The 21234-nt window shown below is 42.3% G+C and overlaps 1 protein-coding gene across 4 annotated transcripts in view; it reads right to left on the bottom strand.

Annotated features, from left to right (window-relative positions):
• Positions 1 to 337: 337 nt before the first annotated feature.
• LOC137326445 (F-box/WD repeat-containing protein 7-like) overlaps positions 338 to 21234 on the bottom strand; it is a 51173-nt gene continuing 30276 nt past the window's right edge. For 2 of the 4 annotated variants that reach the window (XM_067991550.1, XM_067991552.1), the window contains 4 exons: positions 21089 to 21213; positions 12872 to 12947; positions 7811 to 7926; positions 338 to 3670 (listed from right to left, as the gene is read on the bottom strand). In XM_067991550.1, the coding sequence (XP_067847651.1) occupies positions 3542 to 3670; positions 7811 to 7926; positions 12872 to 12947; positions 21089 to 21213 (446 nt within the window). In that variant the 3' untranslated portion in view covers positions 338 to 3541. Of the gene's footprint in view, positions 3671 to 7810; positions 7927 to 12871; positions 12948 to 13949; positions 14008 to 21088; positions 21214 to 21234 lie in introns of those variants that run through there. The other 2 variants (XR_010964196.1, XM_067991551.1) reach the window with 2 other exon arrangements.

Raw genomic sequence — 21234 nt, 5'->3', positions numbered from 1 at the left:
AAAACTTGTATATTTACAGGATTTACATTCCAAAAAGATCAATCAGAATATATTTTGACAGTGGGTACATATTTGAGTGTTGAGGTTCTGAAGACATTTGTTAATGTAACCAATATTTCTTTAATAATGAAACACCTACTCCAGGATAAGGCTCTATAATCACCATTGCCTCATATTTTCTCCTTTTTAAGAATAGTCCTCCTTAAAACCCATCTCTTTTACTGAGCTTGTGGTCACCCCTCCTAATATCTTCTTTGGCTTGGTGTCCATTTTACAATTTTTTTTTGATTAAGCCTCTGTGAAGTGCTTTGGAACATTTTTCTATGTTAAATATATGTTGTTGTTGTTGTTGGGAGTTGCTCTCTCCAATTAGTTAAGCAGGGTAAGTCAGCCTCCTGCTTTTATCACAAACAGGACAAATTCCATCCTCCCATAGAAGGCCTGATGGCAGATCTACCAGACTTCACAACAGGTACAATATACTTGTGGAAGAACATTAAATTGACCTTTCACAGCATGACTAGCATGTCATTCTGCAGCAATCATTTCAGTAAGAAAACTACATAATGCCTCCCTCACCAACTTAATCTGAAACCAATAAACGTGTTCTCTACACTAGAAGATCTGTAAGTAATTATACATCCATTCCCTAGTGCTGGATGATAACTCAACAACTTCACCGCTGGTTACTCAATATGTATGGTGGAATACTAGAGCAGGTAATATTGCAATTCACATCACTTGTGAGTGTATGTCAAATGGGGGAAGTATATCTAAAGCTAGTCGATCAGTTGAGTAGTGATTAAAGGAATGATATGTCAACAGTTTTAAAGATGTTGCGGAAATTATCCGTAAAACAGTAATCTTTTTAATTAGGCAGTGATCATTTTTTAAACTTTATCAAATGACGTTTAGGTACATGGTAACAGTATATAGTGGTCCATGTGGTCATTTATAAATATTCTATTTCTTAATCACAAGTGAAATTGTTCAAATAACTATGCCTACTGTTAGCGAGCAGACACGAGTACAACATTCTAAAAATAAAATAAGTTTTTCAACTGATTTGAACTTTTTTGTGGTATTGTAGACTTTGCAGGTTTACTATGTTTTCCTTGTTTATAAGCTATACCAATAGTATACTATTGGCAGTACCAAATACATAGAGGGTGTAGTTCCTCGGGGCTGCTCCCGCTCTGCCACCTTTGGTGGAAACCCAGTTACACTCAAACAGTGTTTTTTTTATATGTTCATGGGCTGTGGGTGTCGCTGGCAAGGCCAACATTTATTGCCCATCCCTAATTGCCCTTGAGAAGGTGGTGGTGAGCCGCCTTCTTGAACCGCTGCAGTTCGTGTGGTGAAGGTTCTCCCACGGTGCTGTTAGGAAGGGAGTTCCAGGATTTTGACCCAGCCGAACTTCCAACAAGGTTATGAAAGATGAGTAGACAAAGCCCTGAGGAAATTCACCCGCATAAATTCTTAACTCCTGGAAGTTCGGTGGCGGTGGGGGGTGTTCTCCCAGTTGTAACTTGATCAACGGAATCAGCGGTTAGACGTGTAAATGGGTTTTTCGCCAAGGTTACAGTGGCCAATTGGGAGAACTCCTGAGGAAATTACCGGTGTAAGTGTTTTACTTCATTGTAGCCTTCATGGCTATATTAGAGTTCTCCTGCTTTTAGTTGATTAATTTATGATTTAAACATGACTTGAGGGGAAGATTTGTCTTTCATTGGGATTGCCATATTTTAATGCCATGTCAGACAGGAATTGCAGCAAGTGAATCTATCCCTCCTTGATCCCCTGACCTTGACTGATTTTCAGAAAGTGCTTTGTTCAGTGATTTGTTGTCAATTTTCTTGATACTGAACCTGATACTGAATGGCTTCAATACTGAGAAGCAAGAACAGATGGAAATTGATTTAAGTTTTTTTATTTATAATAAAAGTTTTATTAAGAAAAAAAGATGTTGACCTCTACACTGCAGTAAATATCAGAATTCATACATAAGCAATTTTTTATATTACAGCCATTTGAAAGAAGACTGTCCACTATGGTTAGCCAGGAACTGGCTATGCAGAAAATCAGGGAAAAAAAGCATAGGCCAGGAATTTTGTTGAGGCTACTCCCACTCAGCCGCCGCAAGTTTGATGGAAACTCTGTTTATGCGTGTAAATAGGATTTCTGCTGAACTTCTGCTGAGTTACAATGGCAGAGCAGAAGCCCCACGGAAATTCCCTGCAATAATGACTTGCTTCAAGTAGAAACTAATTAAGAGAGTCTTTACACATCATAGCCTGGAAATTGCTCATAAAATAACAGAGCCGAACAGCGCTCAGTGTTATTTCAGGGAAAATGGAAAAGCAAGTTCCGGAGAGCACACATGCGCAGTCAAACGTGAAAATCTGGAAATTGCTCTACCTGATTCCCTACTTCTCTGAATGCTTTGCGGTAAAGAGATCTAGCCGGCTGAAATGAATCAACCAGTGGGAACTTTCTCACCTGCCCAGCTGGAAACTAATCTCCAGAAAAAAGGTATGCTGAGTTATACCATGCCTAAACTAACTTTTAAGTATTAATGACTGCCAAACAACCCCTCTGGCACTGAAAATTAACTTTTAAAAATGTGGAGTCTCATTCCTCCTGATACTGTTGTTGGACATTTTTAAAAAATAAATTTAAGATTTTTAAAAACTTTTTCTTTCTGACCTTATTTTATCTGCCTTTTAATCTTACCCTCTATTTATTTCGCTTTCTCTAACTGATTTTACATTTGAAATCACAGTTGTAGCTTTCACTTCCTGGTTCTGACTGCACAGCCTGTCAAGGATGCTTCAAGCTGATTGGTTATGGGGGGAGAGAGAGATCCTTTTCCTGCTCTCACAGCTGACAGAAGCCCGGGAAAGACTGCTGCACTTGTTACAGCTCACCATTGAAGCAAGTTGGCACCCAGAAGCCCGCCAATAGTTTGTGGGTGAGTTTATAAGTAATGAGCGGCGGGCAAGATTCGTTCGCGCTCAGCGCAACTTCCGGGCCATTATTTTTAACATTTGTTTTTGTGATCAAAAGTATTCATATAGATATCTCTTAAATTCAAAACTTGCATTCAATAAAGAATCTTCAAGTGCTGGGGCAGTTTATTGTTTTAAATGTGACTGGTAAATTGAGTTTACATCAAATCTTACAGTTATGGGCATAGTTCTGTGCAGCTTAGCACTTATTACGTCAATCACGCAAACTTGGCAGCGTTAGTTAAAAAACTAACCGATCAGGTTTCTCTAGTATGGATGACAATTCATTTGAATTGCCTGTTCATCACTATTTATGGTATCAGAGAGTTCATCATTTCATTTCTATTTCTCGATAAATATCAAGTTGGATGTTATTACATGAACTCTGTTTAGTATTCATGTTGACTTGATCACCAAATAATCAGGTATCACTTGACTTCTATAAAAGCTAAGTATGAGTTTAATCTTTCCCCAGTTTTCAAGATATAGAACAGTAACTGATATCTCTGTTTTGACCGTCAAACGGCAATCATTCACCAATAGCTCAAAATAGTTAAAATCCCTGGTGATTCAGGAGAAGCTGTAATGACCTTCGTCTCATTAATCCAGACCTTGTGCAGGAGGGATGGGTTTCTGTGGACTATATGGACTAGTTTCCCTTCCTACAATAAAAAAAGTAAGAGCAGAAAAATCAAGGACACAAATATAGCAACAGAAATATATCTTGTATGTACTATTATTATTAGGCTTGACTGTTGAGTAAAATTAACATTTAAAATGGCCAGCACAGCTCAATGATAATATATGCCGAATTCACCAGCCTTATGTATTCTATTAATCAGGCTTATAAGGACAAGTGAAGGGTAGAATCTGAACTAAACATGACAGGAAAAATAATGTGATTGGTGAGTTGGAAGACGATTGTATTCACTGTATGAACCTAGTTCAAAAAGTGAGAAACAAGCAGCTGTGGACATTTTTCAAAACACATGAAAAAGGGTTAACTCAGAGATCTGGGCTGTTCATGTGCTAATGTACATACGGATCTAAAGACAAGATTGGGAAAAGGGATGGGTTCAAACTAGTAAAAGTTCAATTTTGGACTTGTATCAGAAGCTCTTCACACAAATCATGATGAATACTTGAAATGGATAGAGGCAAAAACCCTGGAACCATTTTATTAAGAAATATTTCAGAAACATACTGCAATGGGAGGAGTTTTTAAGGTCTTACTGGGTTAATGAACTAAAATGAAGTGAATGGCCTCATCTATAAATATTTTGTGACTGCTGAGGTTAATTCTGTACATTATGGCTAGCTGAGGTGCTATAACTTACAAGTATTTCTGACTTAGAATCACAGAATGGTTACAGCACAGGAGGCCAGTCGGCCCATCGAGCCGTGCCGACTCTTTGTAAGAGCAATCCGGTTAGTCCCATTCCCCTGCTCTTTCCCCGTAGCCCTGCAAAGTTTTTCCCTTCAAGTATTTAACCAATTCCCTTTTGAAACCCACGACTGAATCTACTTCCACCACCCTTTCAGGCAGCGCATTCAAGATCATAACTACTCGCTGCGTAAAAAAGTTTCTCCTCATGTTGCCTTTGGTTCTTTTGCCAATCACCTTAAATCTGTATCGTCTGGTTCTCGACCCTTCTGCCAATGGGAAGTTTCTCTTTATTTACTTTATCTAAACCCTTCATGAATTTGAACACTTCCATCAAATCTCCTCTTAACATTCTCTGCTCTAAGGAGAACAACCCCAGCTTCTGCAGTCTATTCACATAACTGAAGTCCTTCATCCCTGGAACCAGTCTAGTAAATCTTTTCTGCACCCTCTCTAAGGCCTTCACATCCTTCCTAAAGTGCAGTACACAGAATTGGACACAATACCCCAGTTGTGGCCGAACCGCTCTGTGCCTCTACTTATGAAGCCCAGGATACCATATGCTTTTTTAACCGCTTTCTCAACTTGTCCTACCACCTTCGAAGATTTGTGCACATATACCCCCAGGTCGCTCTGTTCTTGTACCCCCTTTAGAATTGTACCATGTAGTTTATATTGCCTCTTCTCATTCTTCCTGCGAAAATGTACCACTTTGCACTTGTCTGCGTTAAATTTCATCTGCCATGTGTCTGCCCATTCCACCAGCCTGGCTATGTCCTCTTGAAGTCTATTACTATCCTCCTCACTGTTTACTACACTTCCAAGTTTTGTGTCATCTGCAAATTTTGAAATTGTGCCCTGTACACCCAAGTCCAAGTCATTAGTATATATATAAAGAAAAGCAGTGGTCCTCGTACCGACCCCTGGGGCACACCAGTGTATACCTTCCTCCAGTCCAAAAAACAACTGTTCACCACTGTTTCCTGTTACTTAGCCAATTTCGTATCCATGCTGCCACTGCCCCTATTATACCATGGGCTTCAATTTTGCTGACAAGCCTTTTATGTGGCACTTTATCAAACGCCTTTTGAAAGTCCATATACACTACATCAACCGTCTGTTACCTCATCAAAAAATGCAATCAAGTTAGTTTAGCACGATTTGCCTTCAACACATCTGTGCTGGCCTTCCTTTATCAATCATCACTTGTCCAAGTGACTATTAATTTTGTCCCAGATTATTGCTTCTAAAAGCTTCCTCACCACCGAGGTTAAACTGATTGGCCTGTAGTTGCCGGGTTTATCCTTACGCCCTTTTTTGAACAAGGGTGTAACATTTGCAATTCTCCAGTCCTCTGGCACCACCTCCATATCTAAGGAGGATTAGAAGATTATGGCCAGCACCTCTGCAATTTCCACCCTTACTTCCCTCAGCAATCTAGGATGCATCCCATCTGGACCCAGGTGACTTATCTACTTTAAGTACAGCCAGCCTTTCTAGTACCTCCTCTTATCAATTTTTAGCCCATCGAGTATCTCGGCCACCCCCTGTTTTACTGTGACTTTGGCAGCATCATTTTCCTTGACAAAGACAGATGCAAAGTATTCATTTAGAACCTTAGCCATGCCCTCTGCCTCAATTTGTAGATCGCCTTTTTGGTCCCTAATCGACCTCACCCCTCTTCTTACTACCCGTTTACTATTTATATGCCTATAGAAGACTTTGGATTCCCTTTTATGTTACCCACTAGTCTATTCTCATACTCTCTCTGTGCCCTTCTTATTTCCTTTTTTACTTCTCCTCTGTACTTTCTATATTCAGCCCGGTTTTCACTTGTATTATCAACTAGACATCTGTCATACGCACCTTTTTCTGCTTCATCTTACTCTCTATCTCTTTCGTCATCCAGGGAGCTCCAGCTTTGATTGCCCTATCTTTCCCCCTCTTGGGAATGTACGTAGACTGTACCCTTTAAAGGCCGCCCATTGTTTGATTACAGTTTTGCCTGCAAATCTTTGATTCCAATATACCTGGGCAAGATCCATTCTCAACTGAAATTGGCCCTCTTCCAATTAATTATTTTTATTCTAGATTGTTCCTTGTCCTTTTCCTTAACTAATCTAAACCTTACGATACTATGATCACTGTTCCCTAAATGTTCCCCCACTGACATTTGTTCCACTTGACCCACTTCATTCCCCAGAATTAGATCCAGCGATGCCTCCTTCCTCGTTGGGCTGGAAACATACTGATCAAGAAAGTTTTCCAGAACACAGACCAGAATCCTCCCCCTTTTTGCCCTTTACACTATTACTATTCTAGCCTATATTAGGATAGTTGAAGTCCCGTAGTATCACTACTCAATAGTTTTTCCACCTCTCTGTAATTTCCCTGCAAATTTGCTCCTCTATATCCTTCCCACTAGTTGGTGGCCTATAGAATAAACCCAGTAGCGTAATGGCACCTCTATTGTTTCTTAACTCTAACCAAATAGATTCTGAAATAGACTTCAAATACACTCTCATGTCATTCAATTATATAAATCATTAAGGACAGCTTGCATCTGAGAAATTGTGATAATTCGATTATAATAAAAAAGGGGTGCAATATTAAGCTTACATAACAACAGTGATTACAATTCAAAAAGTAATTCACTGGATGTGACCTGAGGATGTGATGAAGCACAATATATAAACAAAATCTTTGCATATTTACCGATACTTTTTGAGAGTGGAACTTCCATTTTTTAAAGGGTATTGCTTTCTTTGGTCCTCTTAGCATCACACACCATTCCCAGTTGCTGAAGGCAATTGGGAAACTTGTTCTCAGCCCTCTATTAATTCTATTCTGAAATTGGTTGCTACAAAGTGAGTGATATCAGCTCAAGATGATTCCCCTATTAATCTTCCCTCCTCTGTCAAATGTTATAGCTCTCTATTTGGCACCTTGCCTCGATGGCACAGCTAGATTGGTAGCTTTCCATGTGAAAGATTAAGAATCCATGTGAATCCACATGCGAACTCGTGTTACCCCCATCTGTAATTTATGTTTAACTTTAATATGTAATTTTTTGGAATATTAATGATGCAACAGACACCAATCTGATTGCTGACTGCAAAAATTGTAACAAGTAACTGGTAGAAGCATTGTTATTAGTTTTGTTGTATGTAACCTTGTCTTTTTCAAAAATTCATTATTTGATATATTTGTAACAAAATATCTTAATTGAGAAGGATATGTGTTTTAAAACATCTTGATGTGATTAGCTTTTATTCAGCCTTTGAAGGAAATTAAAATGGCGTCACTATCAAAAGTTAAAAGTTTGTGATTGTGTTGATCATTATCAGCAACATAGAGGATCAGTTGAAATGTGTATAGTTATATATGCAACATGCAATGCACCAAAAGCTGTATTTACCGCTACATCCCAGACTAAAATCTTCTTTCTGTCACCTCCACTAACGAGTCTATTTCCATCCAAGTGTAGACACCTCACAACCCCAATGTGCTCTGACAAGGTAAAGAGACATTTTCCTGTGGGAAATATTGGATATTTCTTAGAGTACTTCACTCATTACAGCACTAATGTCAATGTACTACTTATTAACAATCCCAAAAAACAATTTTGAACATTTGTGCATTCATCCAGGTACCAAGTGTGGTACACTATTGAATATACTCCCAGCAAATCTTTTCCTTTTTTGTGGTGAGAGGAGATGGTGATAGGGGATTGTGCATTTCTTTTGTAGAATGAACTCGATGGGTTGAATGGCCTCCTTCATCCGCACTTGGTGATACTACCTCTTTTTTAAAAGGCTTTTTTTTTTCTCCATCCCCTTTTTTTGTCTCTGTTAGACATAATTCATGGCCAAGACAGCAGGCATGTGACTTATTTGAGTGTGTGTGTGGGAAAACAACACTGCTTCCACCTCTGTAAACTCCAAGCTTTGATTGTTAAAGTTCCTTATATTATATGAAGCTGTGGGAGGTCTTGGTTCACTTTTGCCCAATATGGTATCAGAATTTAACAAAACCCAAGACAATGTTTCCTCTTTCTGTCTGACGGAGAGATGTTTTATACTTGGCGGAGGGAAAAACCAATGCCTTGTTTTCTACTTAGGGAAGTCTTGAAGCTTTTAATGAGCTATCGAAACAAAACTCGGGGTTCTCCAATCGCCAAGCAGTATTTGTACTGATTTATCAAAAATGCTGTACTCACTACCTGTCAAAATGCAAACCCCTGGCATTAAAGTGCATTCCCTCTGTGTAACATAGGAACAGGAGTAGGCCATTCAGCCCCTCGTGCCTGCTCCGCCATTTGATAAGATCATGGCTGATCTGTGATCTAGCTCCATATACCTGCCTTTGGCCCATATCCCTTAATACCTTTGGTTGCCAAAAAGCTATCTATCTCACATTTAAATTTAGCAATTGAGCTAGTATCAATTGCCGCTTGCGGAAGAGAGTTCCAAACTTCTACCACCCTTTGTCCCTGTGTAGTAGTCATTTATGAACTAATTTGCAAGACATCTATATAGCAGTTCTGAAAAACCCATTTACTTTCATTATTTTTATAATCATGCTGAAAACAAAAATGTGGGAGCTGAAAACCCATTGGGCTTTGATCCCAGCATAAATGCCAAGATCTGCCTGCTGGTGAGCCCTGGCGCTGACCTCGCCCAAGTTTGCAGGATGGGGGGAAGTCACATAATTTATGGATGGTGCCATTGGGGTCACATCTCTGGCACCTACCATAGGGGAGAGGCTGAAACTTGTGGCCTAGGGTTTGCTGGAGAAAAAGAGTGAGACAGTTCGCCCATTGACTCCCTTTATCAATGTTAAATTTTTCCAAATTTTGGGGGCTAGGCCTGGACCCTCAGGTGGACCCTACATTCACCATTCGGACGACCAGTCAGCCTGTTCTCACCCAGCATACTGGCCTGCCAATGCTCCACCAGTCTCTAGACAAGGAAACTCCTGGCCTGGGATTCCCTCCCCCTAGCCACAGCCGTTCTTACGCTGGTGTCCATGGCGGCAGAGGTTCCGCCACTAACAAAGCCCATCAGAAACTAGCAGAGAAGGCAGGGACCCTGTGTATCCAGGTCCTGGTCTAACTTGCAACCCTTCTGCCGAAGTTACCATGTCAGCGTGTTGAAGGGGCTGTGGATTTTCAGTCCCGTACAGTTTGATGGGAAAGACCGTCCTTGAGTCCTCAGCACCTCCCAAATAGGTCCTCTGCTATAGGTTCTCAATCATAAGAGAATTTTATCCTACCGAGAGCTCAAATATTACAATACAGTTTGATTTTTAAAACACAAAGTCTAAAGTTTCACTCTGAAAGTCATTGGATAAAATTATTTGTTTTGGGCCTTTTGGATTTTCTCATGGAAATCAATGCAAAAATAATGACACCAGGTGGATCATCAATCGAGGCCAAATGGGCTGAGCTAAGAAATAAAAAAGGGGCAGTCATACTACTAGGAGTGTACTATAGACACCCGAATAGTGAAAGGGAGATAGAAGAACAAATATGTAGGCAAATTTCTGAGTGCAAAAATAAGAGGGCAGTAATAGTAGGGGACTTCAACTACCCTAACATCAACTGGGATTCAAACAGTGTGAGGGGCACAGAGGACACAAAATTCTTGATCGGTGTCCAGGAGAACTTTTTTAGCCAGTATGTGACAAGCCCAACAAGAGGGGATGCAATTCTAGATTTAGTCCTGGGAAATCAAGATGGGACAGTGGGTGACCATATTTGGGATTGTGACAACAATTCAGTTACTTTTAGCATTATTATGGAAAAGGACAAAGTTAAATCAGGAGTAAACGTTTTAAATTAGGGGAAGGCAAATTTTGCAGAACTAAGAGGTGATTTGGCAGAAGTGGACTGGACACAACTACTTGAGGAGAAATCAGCGGCAAGCCAGTGGGAGGCACTAAAAAGTGAAATTCTACAGGTACAATGCAAACACGTCCCCTCAAAGAAAAAGAGTGGCACTGCCAAATTTAGAGCACCCTGGTTGCCGAGAAGTATACGGGGCAAGATAAATCAGAAAAAGAAAGCTTATGACTGTCACAGAAAACCAAATACTGCAGAAAGCCGAGATGAGTATAGAAAGTACAGGGATGACGTAAAAAAGGAAATAAGGAAAGCAAAGAGAGGGCATGAAAAAATATTAGCTAGTAAGATTAAAGAAAACCCAAAGATGTTTTATCAGTACATTAAGAACAAGAGGCTAGCTAAGGAAAAGGTGGGACCTATCTGGGATGATCAGGGTAATTGTATGTAGAAGCAGTGGATGTGGGTAGGGTTTTAAATGAATATTTTGTCTCCGTATTCACAAAGGAAAGGGATGATCCGGACGTAGTAGTTAAAGAGGAGAGGTGTGAAATATTGGATAAGGTAAACATTACGAGAGAGGAAGTACTAGAGGGACTGGAATCCTTGAAAGTTGACAAGTAACCAGGGCCGGATGGATTGTTTCCTAGGCTATTGAAGGAAGCCAGGGAGGAAATAGCAGATGCTCTGAGGATCATTTTCTAATCCTCACTAGATACAGGGGAGATGCCGGAGGACTGGAAGACTGCAAACGTAGTACCCTTGTTTAAAAAGGGTCGGTCAGTCTTACCTCTGTGGTGGGCAAACTATTAGAATCAATACTGAGAGATAGGATAAACTGTCACTTGGAAAGGCATGGTTTAATCAGGGATAGTCAGCATGGATTTGGTCAGGGAAGGTCATGCCTTACAAATCTGATTAAATTCTTTGAGGAAGTAACAAGAAAGATTGATGAGGGTAGTGTAGTGGATGTTGTCTACATGGATTTTAGTAAGGCATTTGACAAGGTCCCACATGGCAGACTGGTCAGAAAGGTAAAAACCCATGGGATACAGGGAAATGTGGTGAATTGGATCCAAAATTGGCTCAGTAACAGGAAACAAAGGGTAAAAGTCGATGGATGTCTTTGTGAATGGAAATCCATTTCCAGTGGTGTGCCACAGAGCTCAGTGTTGGGTCCCTTGCTGTTTGTGGTATATATTAATGATTTGGACTTGAATGTAGGGGGCATGATTGGCAAATTTGCAGACGACACAAAAATTAGCCGTGTAGTTGATAGTGAAGAGGATAGCTGTAGACTCCAAGAAGATATCAATGGTTTGGTGGAGTGAGTGGAAAAGTGGCAAATGGAGTTCAACCTGGAGAAGTGTGAGGTAATGCACTTAAGGAGGGCAAACAGTAAAAGGGAATGCGCAGTAAACGGGAACATATTGAGAGGGGTAGAGGAAGTGAGAGACCTTGGAGTACATGTGCACAGGTCCCTGAAGGTGGCAGTACAGGTAGATAAGGTTGTGAAGAAGGCATATGGAATGCTCTCCGTTATTAGCCGAGATATAGAATACAAGAGCAGGGATGTAATGATGGAACTGTATAAAACACTGGTAAGGCCACAGCTGGAGTATTGTGCGCAGTTCTGGTCATCACATTACAGGAAAGACATAATTGCTCTGGAGAGAGTGCAGAGAAGATTTACAAGAATGTTGCCAGGGTTTGAAAATTACAGCTACGAGGAGAGATTGGATAGGCTGGGGTTGTTTTCCTTGGAGCAGAGGAGGCTGAGGGGTGACTTGATTGAGGTGTACAAAATTATGACGGGCCCAGATAGAGTCGACAGGAAGTACCTGTTTCCCCTAGCGGAGAGTTCAAGAACTAGAGGACACAGATTTAAGCTGATTGGTGGAAGGATTAGAGGGGACATGAGGAAAAACTTTTTCACCCAGAGGTTGGTGGGTGTATGCAATTCGCTGCCCAAATTGGTGGTAGAGGCAGGGACTCTCAACTCTTTTAAAAAGTACCTGGACCTGCACCTGAAGTGCTATAAGCTGCAGGGCTAGAAGGTTGGATTAGAATGGGCACCTGGTGGTTCTTCGAGCCAGCACGGACATGATGGGCCGAATGGGCCCCTTCTGTGCTGTATCTTTTCTATGGTTCTATGGCACAGTGCTTTGGAGTATTAGTATTAGTGCCACAAATTGGTAGGAAGTCTCTACTGTTATTCGGCAGAGTTCCTGACCCAATTAGACACATTTAAGGGGAGGCTTGATGCATACATGAGGGAGAAAAGAATAGTGGGGGCAGGGTGGAAAGAGGTAATTAGAGTGGAGGGAAGCTTGTATGTAATTTAAAGACCGGCAGAGACCATTTGGGCCAAATGGCCTCTTTGCTGTAGAGTCTATGTAATTCTACGACTTGCTTGATATTGAGTGGAGGTGATACAGAGGGAAGAAGAAATCAGAGGGTGAGTTAATCCATATCAACCTTGCATAGCTTTTCAAAGTTGGTTAAAGACTTGCATGGATACAAGCCTGTTTTTTAAAAAAAAATCAGCTACCTGTCTCTTCTATGGAATTGTTAGTGGCATGAAGAAAGAAATGAGCTTACAAAATAAATTCATCATAATTTGTCTATTTTTCACACCTGTAAAATTCCAGACTCGAATGGTGCTGTCTGATGAACCAGAGCAGATCGCCTTCTCATTAAACATCAAACAGTACTGTAGAGAATAAATTGAAAAATTACATCAAAAATTGTAAGAAAGATTAACTATATATAAAATGTCTGTTGCGTTGTTATTTTCCTTCAATAATGCAAAAAATAAACAAATAAAGAGACAAGAACATAAGACAGCATAAAATATCAAGTCAGTGCAGAGACTGAGGGAGGAAAGGAGGAAGAAATATTACAGGAAGAAACTTGGGATGGGTCTTTTTCAGGGTGAGGGGGGATATAGAGAACGAGGTTTTTAAAGGAAAGGCAAGAGGGGTGGAAGATAGTAAGGTGCTCGAAGGAGAAGGTGCCAGATGAGTTGGGGAAGGAGGTGTAAATTGGTGTAAGGTCCACAGGTGGTGACAAGTAGGGAAGCTTCTGTAAGGGACAAGGCGTTGCCACCTATGAGTCAAGGTTCCGTCAATGCCATGATGTCAATACAATTGTCCACAATAAGGTTGTGGTTGACGAGGGCCTTGTTTGCAACCAAGCAGACATTCTAGAGGAAATGCGGAGAGGGGTGGTGATTGTTGATCAGCTGATAGAGTCTGAGGAGGCAGTAGTGGATGGACTGAATGGGACGGGAAGGAGGTTGGCGAGATTAGCACCCAGTGGGTGCGCTGTATTTGGGTGGTTTTCTTGAAAATACACAGGATTGGTATTTCACAAAACTTTCACAGGTCTTCCTTCCTCTTAGACCTTCACTATAGGACACCAATTAAACCTCGTCTAACTCATTTAATTATCAAACTTTGTGCACTTAATTTAGTCATTCGCTTTCTTTTACTTCTGTTAATATCTTTCATATGATCACATATATGTTAGCAAATAATTGCAGGTAGAAAACCAATATTTTTCTAATGTAAATGAGCACATCAGATAGTAAAGGTCTATCCATAATTCTGAATCTTATGACAACATAGAAAAACAAACTCTAGAGGGAGGGTGATGTACATTTTAAAAGGGTAAGAGAGAAATTTCTCTTTCTGTTCAAATAAATACATTTTACCTTATTTCGCCAACTTATTTTGAAATACAACTTTTTCCCGACTGAAGTACCTGCAGGTCTTTGAAGAAATAAAGGATCAGGATAATGGATATGGTGCATTATTCCTTCATACTTGCCATTAATGCGAGTTGATGATGAAATAGGAGGATAAAAACAAGATAGAAAGACAAGCTGAAGTGAAAGATGCTGTGAAACTGCAGATAGAAGGAGGCGGAGGGGTAGAAATCATGGAGTAAAACAGCAAAAGTGACAATTTAACAGACAACAATCTACGTGTTCTATTTAAGAGGGAGAAAGAAAATCTGATAGAAACATATAAAGAAGTGAAACAAAAGATATAGAAAAAATAGGAGGTAGATCATTTAAAAGCAAAAATAAATAGAAGAAAAAATAGAGAATAATTAAAAGAAAAATAGAGGGGAGAAATTCTTATAGAAAAAATTAAATAAAAGAAATAAAGAGCATAAAATACCGTGGAAAATATTTTAGAACATTCTTTATTTGGGATAAAGGGATAAGTGAAACAGTAATGGGATGAAATTGCACTGTGCAATATTAGGCCTGGATTTTCCTGGGCCCAGTGGGGAAATGGCAGGGCAGGACTGCTGCCCACCCACGTGACTCTGCTGGCACCTGACCATGTTTTCCTTGGGGGCAGGGCTTGCTTTGTATGCAGGGTGGGCTTAGAGTAGGAATCTCACTCCTGATTGGTTCTCTGCTGCTGGGATGGAAGGAAAGGGAAAGAAGGGAACCATTAGGTCTGAGTAAATATGAGGAGGAAGCTGTACAACTCCTCAGTAAACAAACCAGAGAGGCAGTGGAAGATCGAGAAGTTGAAAGAGAGCTGATGGGTTCAAGTTGGTAGTGGGATGGCTGCTTATACTATTGAGTGTTTACTGTTTTCAGGCATTTTGATTACTTGAAAGGCCTGCTATCACTGCTCAATCAGATCTTCTGATTCACAAATTACAGTGCACCCTCCTAAAACAAATGTCCTTGTATTCATCACAGATGCTGGATCTTCAGAGAAAGATTTGATAAGCAGCTGGGAGCTCCACAGTGCCCAGTCCGTCATCGCACCCTATTCAAGCACCAGCCCAGAGGCACCTGCTTGGTTGGCAAAATTATGGAGCATTCCGTAAGCCGTAAGAGCGAGGCTTTGGCTTGGAGGTGACATTCCCACCTCCAAGTCAGAAGGTGAAGGATTTGAGCCCCACTCCAGACAGCTTCAGCGAGTGGAGGATAGAAAATGGTCTCCAAATACTAGGTTGGCATTGAGTGGGTACTCACATCCAGATGGCGTGACCAATGGCAGTGGTGGTATTCTAGCAGACCCCACTCCAGACTGCATCGGCAACCGGAGCGCTGGCTCTGAATATAGGGTGATGTCCAGCAGGGGCACTTGCGTCCTATGCATACGGTGCCCCTCCCCATCGTAAAGGGTAGGTGGGACTCTTTAACCTTGGTTGCAGCCTACTTAGGAGAAAGTATTCCAAAGATAAAAACCATAATGAAGGCAATGCAAACCACCTAAGCTACTCTTCCCTAGTAAGTGGCTCAAGAATCCCATGTGTGAGACTTGAGTTAGGACCTACCCTGGGGCTGAACACGACGGACGAACTGTAAGCCACTATAATTCTTGAAAACTTTGCTGGACTGTACCTAAGGATTCACCTGTCCTATCCAGGCAACAAAATGGGACTTGAGAATCCCAATGGTCTGCTCAACAACTATTTCTGTAGCACTCAGTGCTTCATTGTATGTGTTTTCCACCTCTGTCATTAGGGAGGGAAGGGAGTCATCACTATGGCTGGAGCAAGAATCTCTGGTCTCCTATCAGCCATCTTAAGAGATGGCTCTGGCTGAGCAGTGCAGGTATCCTCATTCCCAAGAGGTTCATATTGACACACAGCTGCCACCTTATGTACTCTTGAATACGGTTCATGCTTCACACATTGGTACCAAGGGGAAGCACGGTTAGAATCACTAGGCACATATACATACTAGAGATCTTGATTAAAATTATTGTTTCATTAATGTTGTTATGTGTGCAGACACTGCTTTTGGCAAAGTTGGAAACAACTTTCATCAGGTGGTATGAATAAGAACTTTGTGAGTTAATGCACACAAGGAAAGGTCTGTAGATGATGGCATATTTGCAGAGGGAAGAGGAAAGATGTCAACAGGACTGTTCATGCAGTGGCCAATGTGGTAATTAAGGGAAAACATACTTTACAAGAGTAGCACAAATGTCTCTTGCAGCCGTTAACAGGTTCTTCTTTGCACTCTCCAAGCAGCTGTTCCGCTGGCTGATCCTTCTGCTGCCCTTGATGCCAGGGACCTCCATGATAAGGCCTCTTTGTAATGCAAACTTGTGCAGCAAAAAGAGCATCTCCATGATTCCAAAGATTCTAGCAGGACTTTATTGCTGGCACCTCAAGAATGATTCAAGCACCTGAAGTGCCTTAACATGCCAATGGTGTGCTCTACGATGATTTCAGTAGTTACACGGACTCTTTGCACCGATGCTAAGCTCATGTCCTGGGAAACTGCACAGGTCTCAGCCGTGGCTGCTGAGAATAGCCATGTTTCCTCAGTAGACACCTGAGACTTCCCTTCCAGAATAGAATAGTGCTGGGGCACTGAGTTGCTTTAAAATGAATGCATCATGGCAGCTGTCAGGAAAGCAAGCATTCACTTCCATGATGTAGTGTTGCTGATTGCAACCAACTGGTCATTCAGAAAGTGAAATCCTTTCCTGCTGATGGGATTGAACAATGGAGCACGTTTGACCACATGGGTCCAATCCATGACTCCTTGGCCCATGGGAAAACCTGCCACTTTTTGAAATTGCATTATTCTGCCATGACACTTCTGGGTGTCCAGAGGGAAGTAGATGAAATTGCTTGCTCTAGTAAACAATGCATCTATGATTTATTTTATACATCTGTACACGGCTGATGGAATAATGATAGTGATGTCCCAAGTGGCAGCTTGGAATGACCTTTAGAATAATTTTTCAAGGTGGTTGAGACCATGACAGCACTGGCAATGTAGTGCCTGTGATGGAGGTGGTTTGTAGGCCAGGTTGTAGTAGGTGGGACAATTTATTGATGGCTTCCTTTGTAAAGCACATCCTCCACAAGCACTGTTCCTAGCACAACTGAGGTAGGAGCAGCTCGGTCTATATATTCTGGTGTGGGGTACCTGCGATTGGCGCTTCAGGTGCAGTCTGACCAGTTTGGCAACATTCCATTGCTCCTCTTCTTTTTCCTCCACAAAACAAAGCTATAGGGGAATTCCCAATCGGAAACCCATTGAACCCACTGTGCAACTGATAGGAAGGGGGATAAATGGCAGCCTCGCAACAAAAGGCACAAAGGTAAGTAGTCAAACATTTGTCAACTGCAAAAAAAAAATCACCAAAATTGCCTGAGAAATAAGTTTTCTGTGAATACTTATATCTGGGGGCCTCTTTAAATCCACTTCCAGCTTTGTTGCAGCAGCTAGAAACCCTGGACAACTACTTTATACAGGCGAGAACATGACTGGTCCAAGAGACATGATAATGACAGCAAATAGGACATTTGATATCACATCATTACCAGCTTATTTGAATGCACCTGCCCATTTTAGTACTTGTGCCCTTTCCCATTTTCTCCTCCTACCTGCCCAAGTACTGCTTGAAAATCCAGGCCAGTTTACTCTTATGAAATTTCTTTGCTATTTTAAGACAGAAAAAAAATAAATGGGTTAATTACTCCACTGAAATAAGAATTTCATGCAGTATGCTAATATTGCACAGTGATTTCACCTCATAAGAGTTCTCTTAGTACTCTCATGAAAATGCAAAGAATTATGGATAGTCCCTAACTAGTAATATTTTTCATGTGCTCATACCTCTTTGTTAGTGTACAAATGCTTTAAACAATTAGAGCCGATTCCGAGATCCCTCCATGCCAGGGAGAACAGAACATAGATAGGGCTACAATGTTCTTGTCCAAATTCTCCAATCTATACTTCCATCGAGCACAGCTGTGTTGTGGGTGTGGGTTTGCGGGATCACCCTTAAAAGTGTCATTTCTAAATTTGGCAGCATTATGCATGTTTCACTATCGCCAGTTGATACACAGCAGTGTGCCTAAATTTAATTTCATACAATTGACAGCACATAAAATCATAGAATGATACAGCACAGAAGGAGGCCATTCAGCCCATTGTGCCCATGCTGGCTCTTTGAAAGAGCTATCTAATTAGGCCCACTCCCGTGTTCTTTCCCTATAGCCCTGCAAAATTTTCCCCTTCAAGTATTTATCCAATTCCCTTTTGAAAGTTATTATTGAATCTGCTTCCACCACCCTATGCACTCCAGATCATAACAACTTGGTGCGTAAAAACAAATTTCCTCATGTTCTTTTGCTGATCACCTTAAATCTGTGTCTTCTGGTTACTGACCTTTCTGCTACTGGACACAGTTTCTCATTTATTTTATCAAAACCCTTAATGATTTTGAACACTTCTATCAAATCTCCTCTTAACCTTCCCTGCTCTAAGGAGAACAACCCCAGTTTCTCTAGTCTCTCCACGTAACTGAAGTCTTTCATCCCTGGCACCATTCTAGAACATCTCCTCTGCACCCTCTCTATGGCCTTGACATCCTTCCTAAAGTGTGGTGCCCACAATTGGCCACAATACTCTAGCTGGGGCCTAACCGATGTTTTATAAAGGTTTAGAATAACTTCCTTGCTTTTGTACTCTATGGGCTCGATTTTCGCACCCTCGAGCGGGTGCGTTCGTGGCGGGGGGGGGCTGCGAAAATCGGGGATTCCCGGGGTGGGTCCAGAGCCCGGCTCCAACCCGCCCACTTCCGGGTTCCCCAGTGACGCGCTGACATGCGCGCGCAGCCCCCACATGTGGGACTCCCGCCGGCAATTAAAGCCGGCGGGATGCCACTTAAGGTAATTATTTAGGTACTTCAGGTCGTTTACAGACCTGATTAACATGATATTTTAGGAGGGGTGGGATTTTCCAAACAACTGAGACTGTTTCCCGTATTGGGGGAAACACTCCCAGTTGAAATGGACGTGTTGCAGCCATCAGCCTGTTGCAGCTGCAAAGGTCCATTTGACAGGTGGGGGTGGGGGTGGGGGGGGGGGGGCGACCCTCACTCATTGCAGGAGGCCACTCTGTCACTTTGGACAAAATTTGGCCTCCACCACCCTCCTCCTAACAATAAAATTCACCAACTTGCACACTTACCCCGGTGTCCTGACACATTTACCTACCTTGCGGACCCTCTCAAATGTACATCTTCCGGATGGGGGCCGCCGTAGCTGCAGTCATGACCTCCTCAGAGGATGAACAGCATCACCAGCCTCACCGGCCACGCCGTCCACCTCGCACACGTGGAGCCCAACACAGTGCTGTGACACATCCACCTGCACAGGAGGGAGGGCAATGGCAGAGAGAGATGCGTCGCAGAAGGCACTACCCTCGCCACAGGGTCTACAGACCGAGGCTCAGCTTCCTGGACCCCTCTGAGTAGCAGTGCACAAGCAGGCTCAGAGTCACTCGTGCCGAGCTGCTCCTGGCTGGCCTGAGCACCATCTTCTTACCTGTCGCTGTCAAAGTCACGACTGCCCTCAACAGCTTCTCCTCCGCATCCTTCCAGAGTGCCACCGGGGACATAGACGACGTCTCTCAGTCGTCTGCACAAAAGAGCCCTGCAAATACACCTACACCTACTCTGCAGTGACACAATGGGTGGCATCAGTTGTGGGTCTTCATAGTGATCCTCAGGAAAGGGCATTATTGCACAAACCAGACAAGATTCGCAAAGACGTGGTAGTAGTGGTGACAATATAATATGTTATGTGAGTTGATCAGAAATTAAATATAAGTAAAAACCATGACAAACCCTCAAACACCCTTGTGCATCCCCTTCATGCTCACGACACGTTTGCCTTATGCTTCCTACTGCACATATGTGATGCATGCCCTGTGGCTGCAGCACAGGTAGTGGCAGGTTGAGTGAGGCTGACTGTGAAAGAGATGCATGAGAGGGTGAGTATGAAATAGAGCCATGAGATTGTATGAGGATTGGGTTGAGTGGTAGTGGCGGGATGAGTATTGGCGAGGTGAGTAAGTGCAGGTAAGATGAGGATGAGCTTTGAGTGGGTGTGAGGAGTGATGTGATAGATTAGTGTTGGCAGTGCAGAAGGAGATGTGGGGTGGGGGCAGTGATGTGGCAGATGGAGTGTAGGGGAATGAGTAAGTGTACTCACTACAGCTGACCTACTTAGGTCATTGAAGCGCCTCCTGCACTGTATGCAGGTGCGCGATATGTTGGTGGTGCAGGTGACCTCCTCTGCCACCTCGAGCCAGGCCTTCTTTGTGGCAGAGGCAGGCTGGGGGGAGATCTCTGTCCTCCCCCTCCTCCTCACCCCATCCAATAATACCTGGAGTGAGGCATCATTAAACCTGGGAGCAGCCTTCCCCCTGGGCTGCTCCATGCTGTAATTTTTCCTATTTTCTGCAGCATCAGTCAGTGGAGGACTGCCCCTTTAAATAGGGCTCCTCCAGCTGACAGCCTATGCTGCGCATGCACAGTCCGCCCGCTGCGCAGCTTTCCAGCGTGAAACCTGGAAGCAAAGGTAAGTGGCTGCAATTAGCCTGCAATTGCGTGCGGAGCACCCCGATTTCACTGGGCGTGTTACCCACGCCCTCCTAACATCGGGCCCTATGTCTCTATTTATAAAGCCAAGGATCCCGTATGCCCTTTTAATAGCCATTTCAACTTGTCCTGCCACCTTCAAAGACTTGTGTATATACAATCCCAGGTCTCTCTGTTACTGCACCCCTTTAAAATTGTACCATTTAGTTTATATTGCCTCTCCTCATTCTTCCTACCAAACTGAATCACTTCACACTTAGCTGCATTAAATTTCATCTGCCATGTGTCTGCCCATTTCAGTACAGCATTTCACATCCAAATGGGGAAGTGCTATCTCTTCAACTGGAGCTCTGTGTTACATCATTTGTTTCATCGTTACGTATCTTTTACTGCGTCTTTACATCTGGAAAGATATTTTATTGTCACATTTGGTTTCTGTCTCTGTCACCTTGTGCAAACTACTTACCACATCCCCCATGTGTCCGTGACACTTATTCAGCAATTTTCCACTGTCTGTTGACCAGATAAGCACTAAGCAATCCCCTCCTCCACTCACCACATACCGATAGTCAAACTGACAGCAGTTCACAACTGCAGAGAGGAAAATGCAAA

The sequence above is a fragment of the Heptranchias perlo genome, chromosome 10 (assembly GCF_035084215.1).
Source record: "Heptranchias perlo isolate sHepPer1 chromosome 10, sHepPer1.hap1, whole genome shotgun sequence".
NCBI classification, from domain to species: domain Eukaryota; kingdom Metazoa; phylum Chordata; class Chondrichthyes; order Hexanchiformes; family Hexanchidae; genus Heptranchias; species Heptranchias perlo.
The sequence above is the reverse complement of the archived record's forward strand: the minus strand, read 5'-3'. Positions and strand labels throughout refer to the sequence as shown.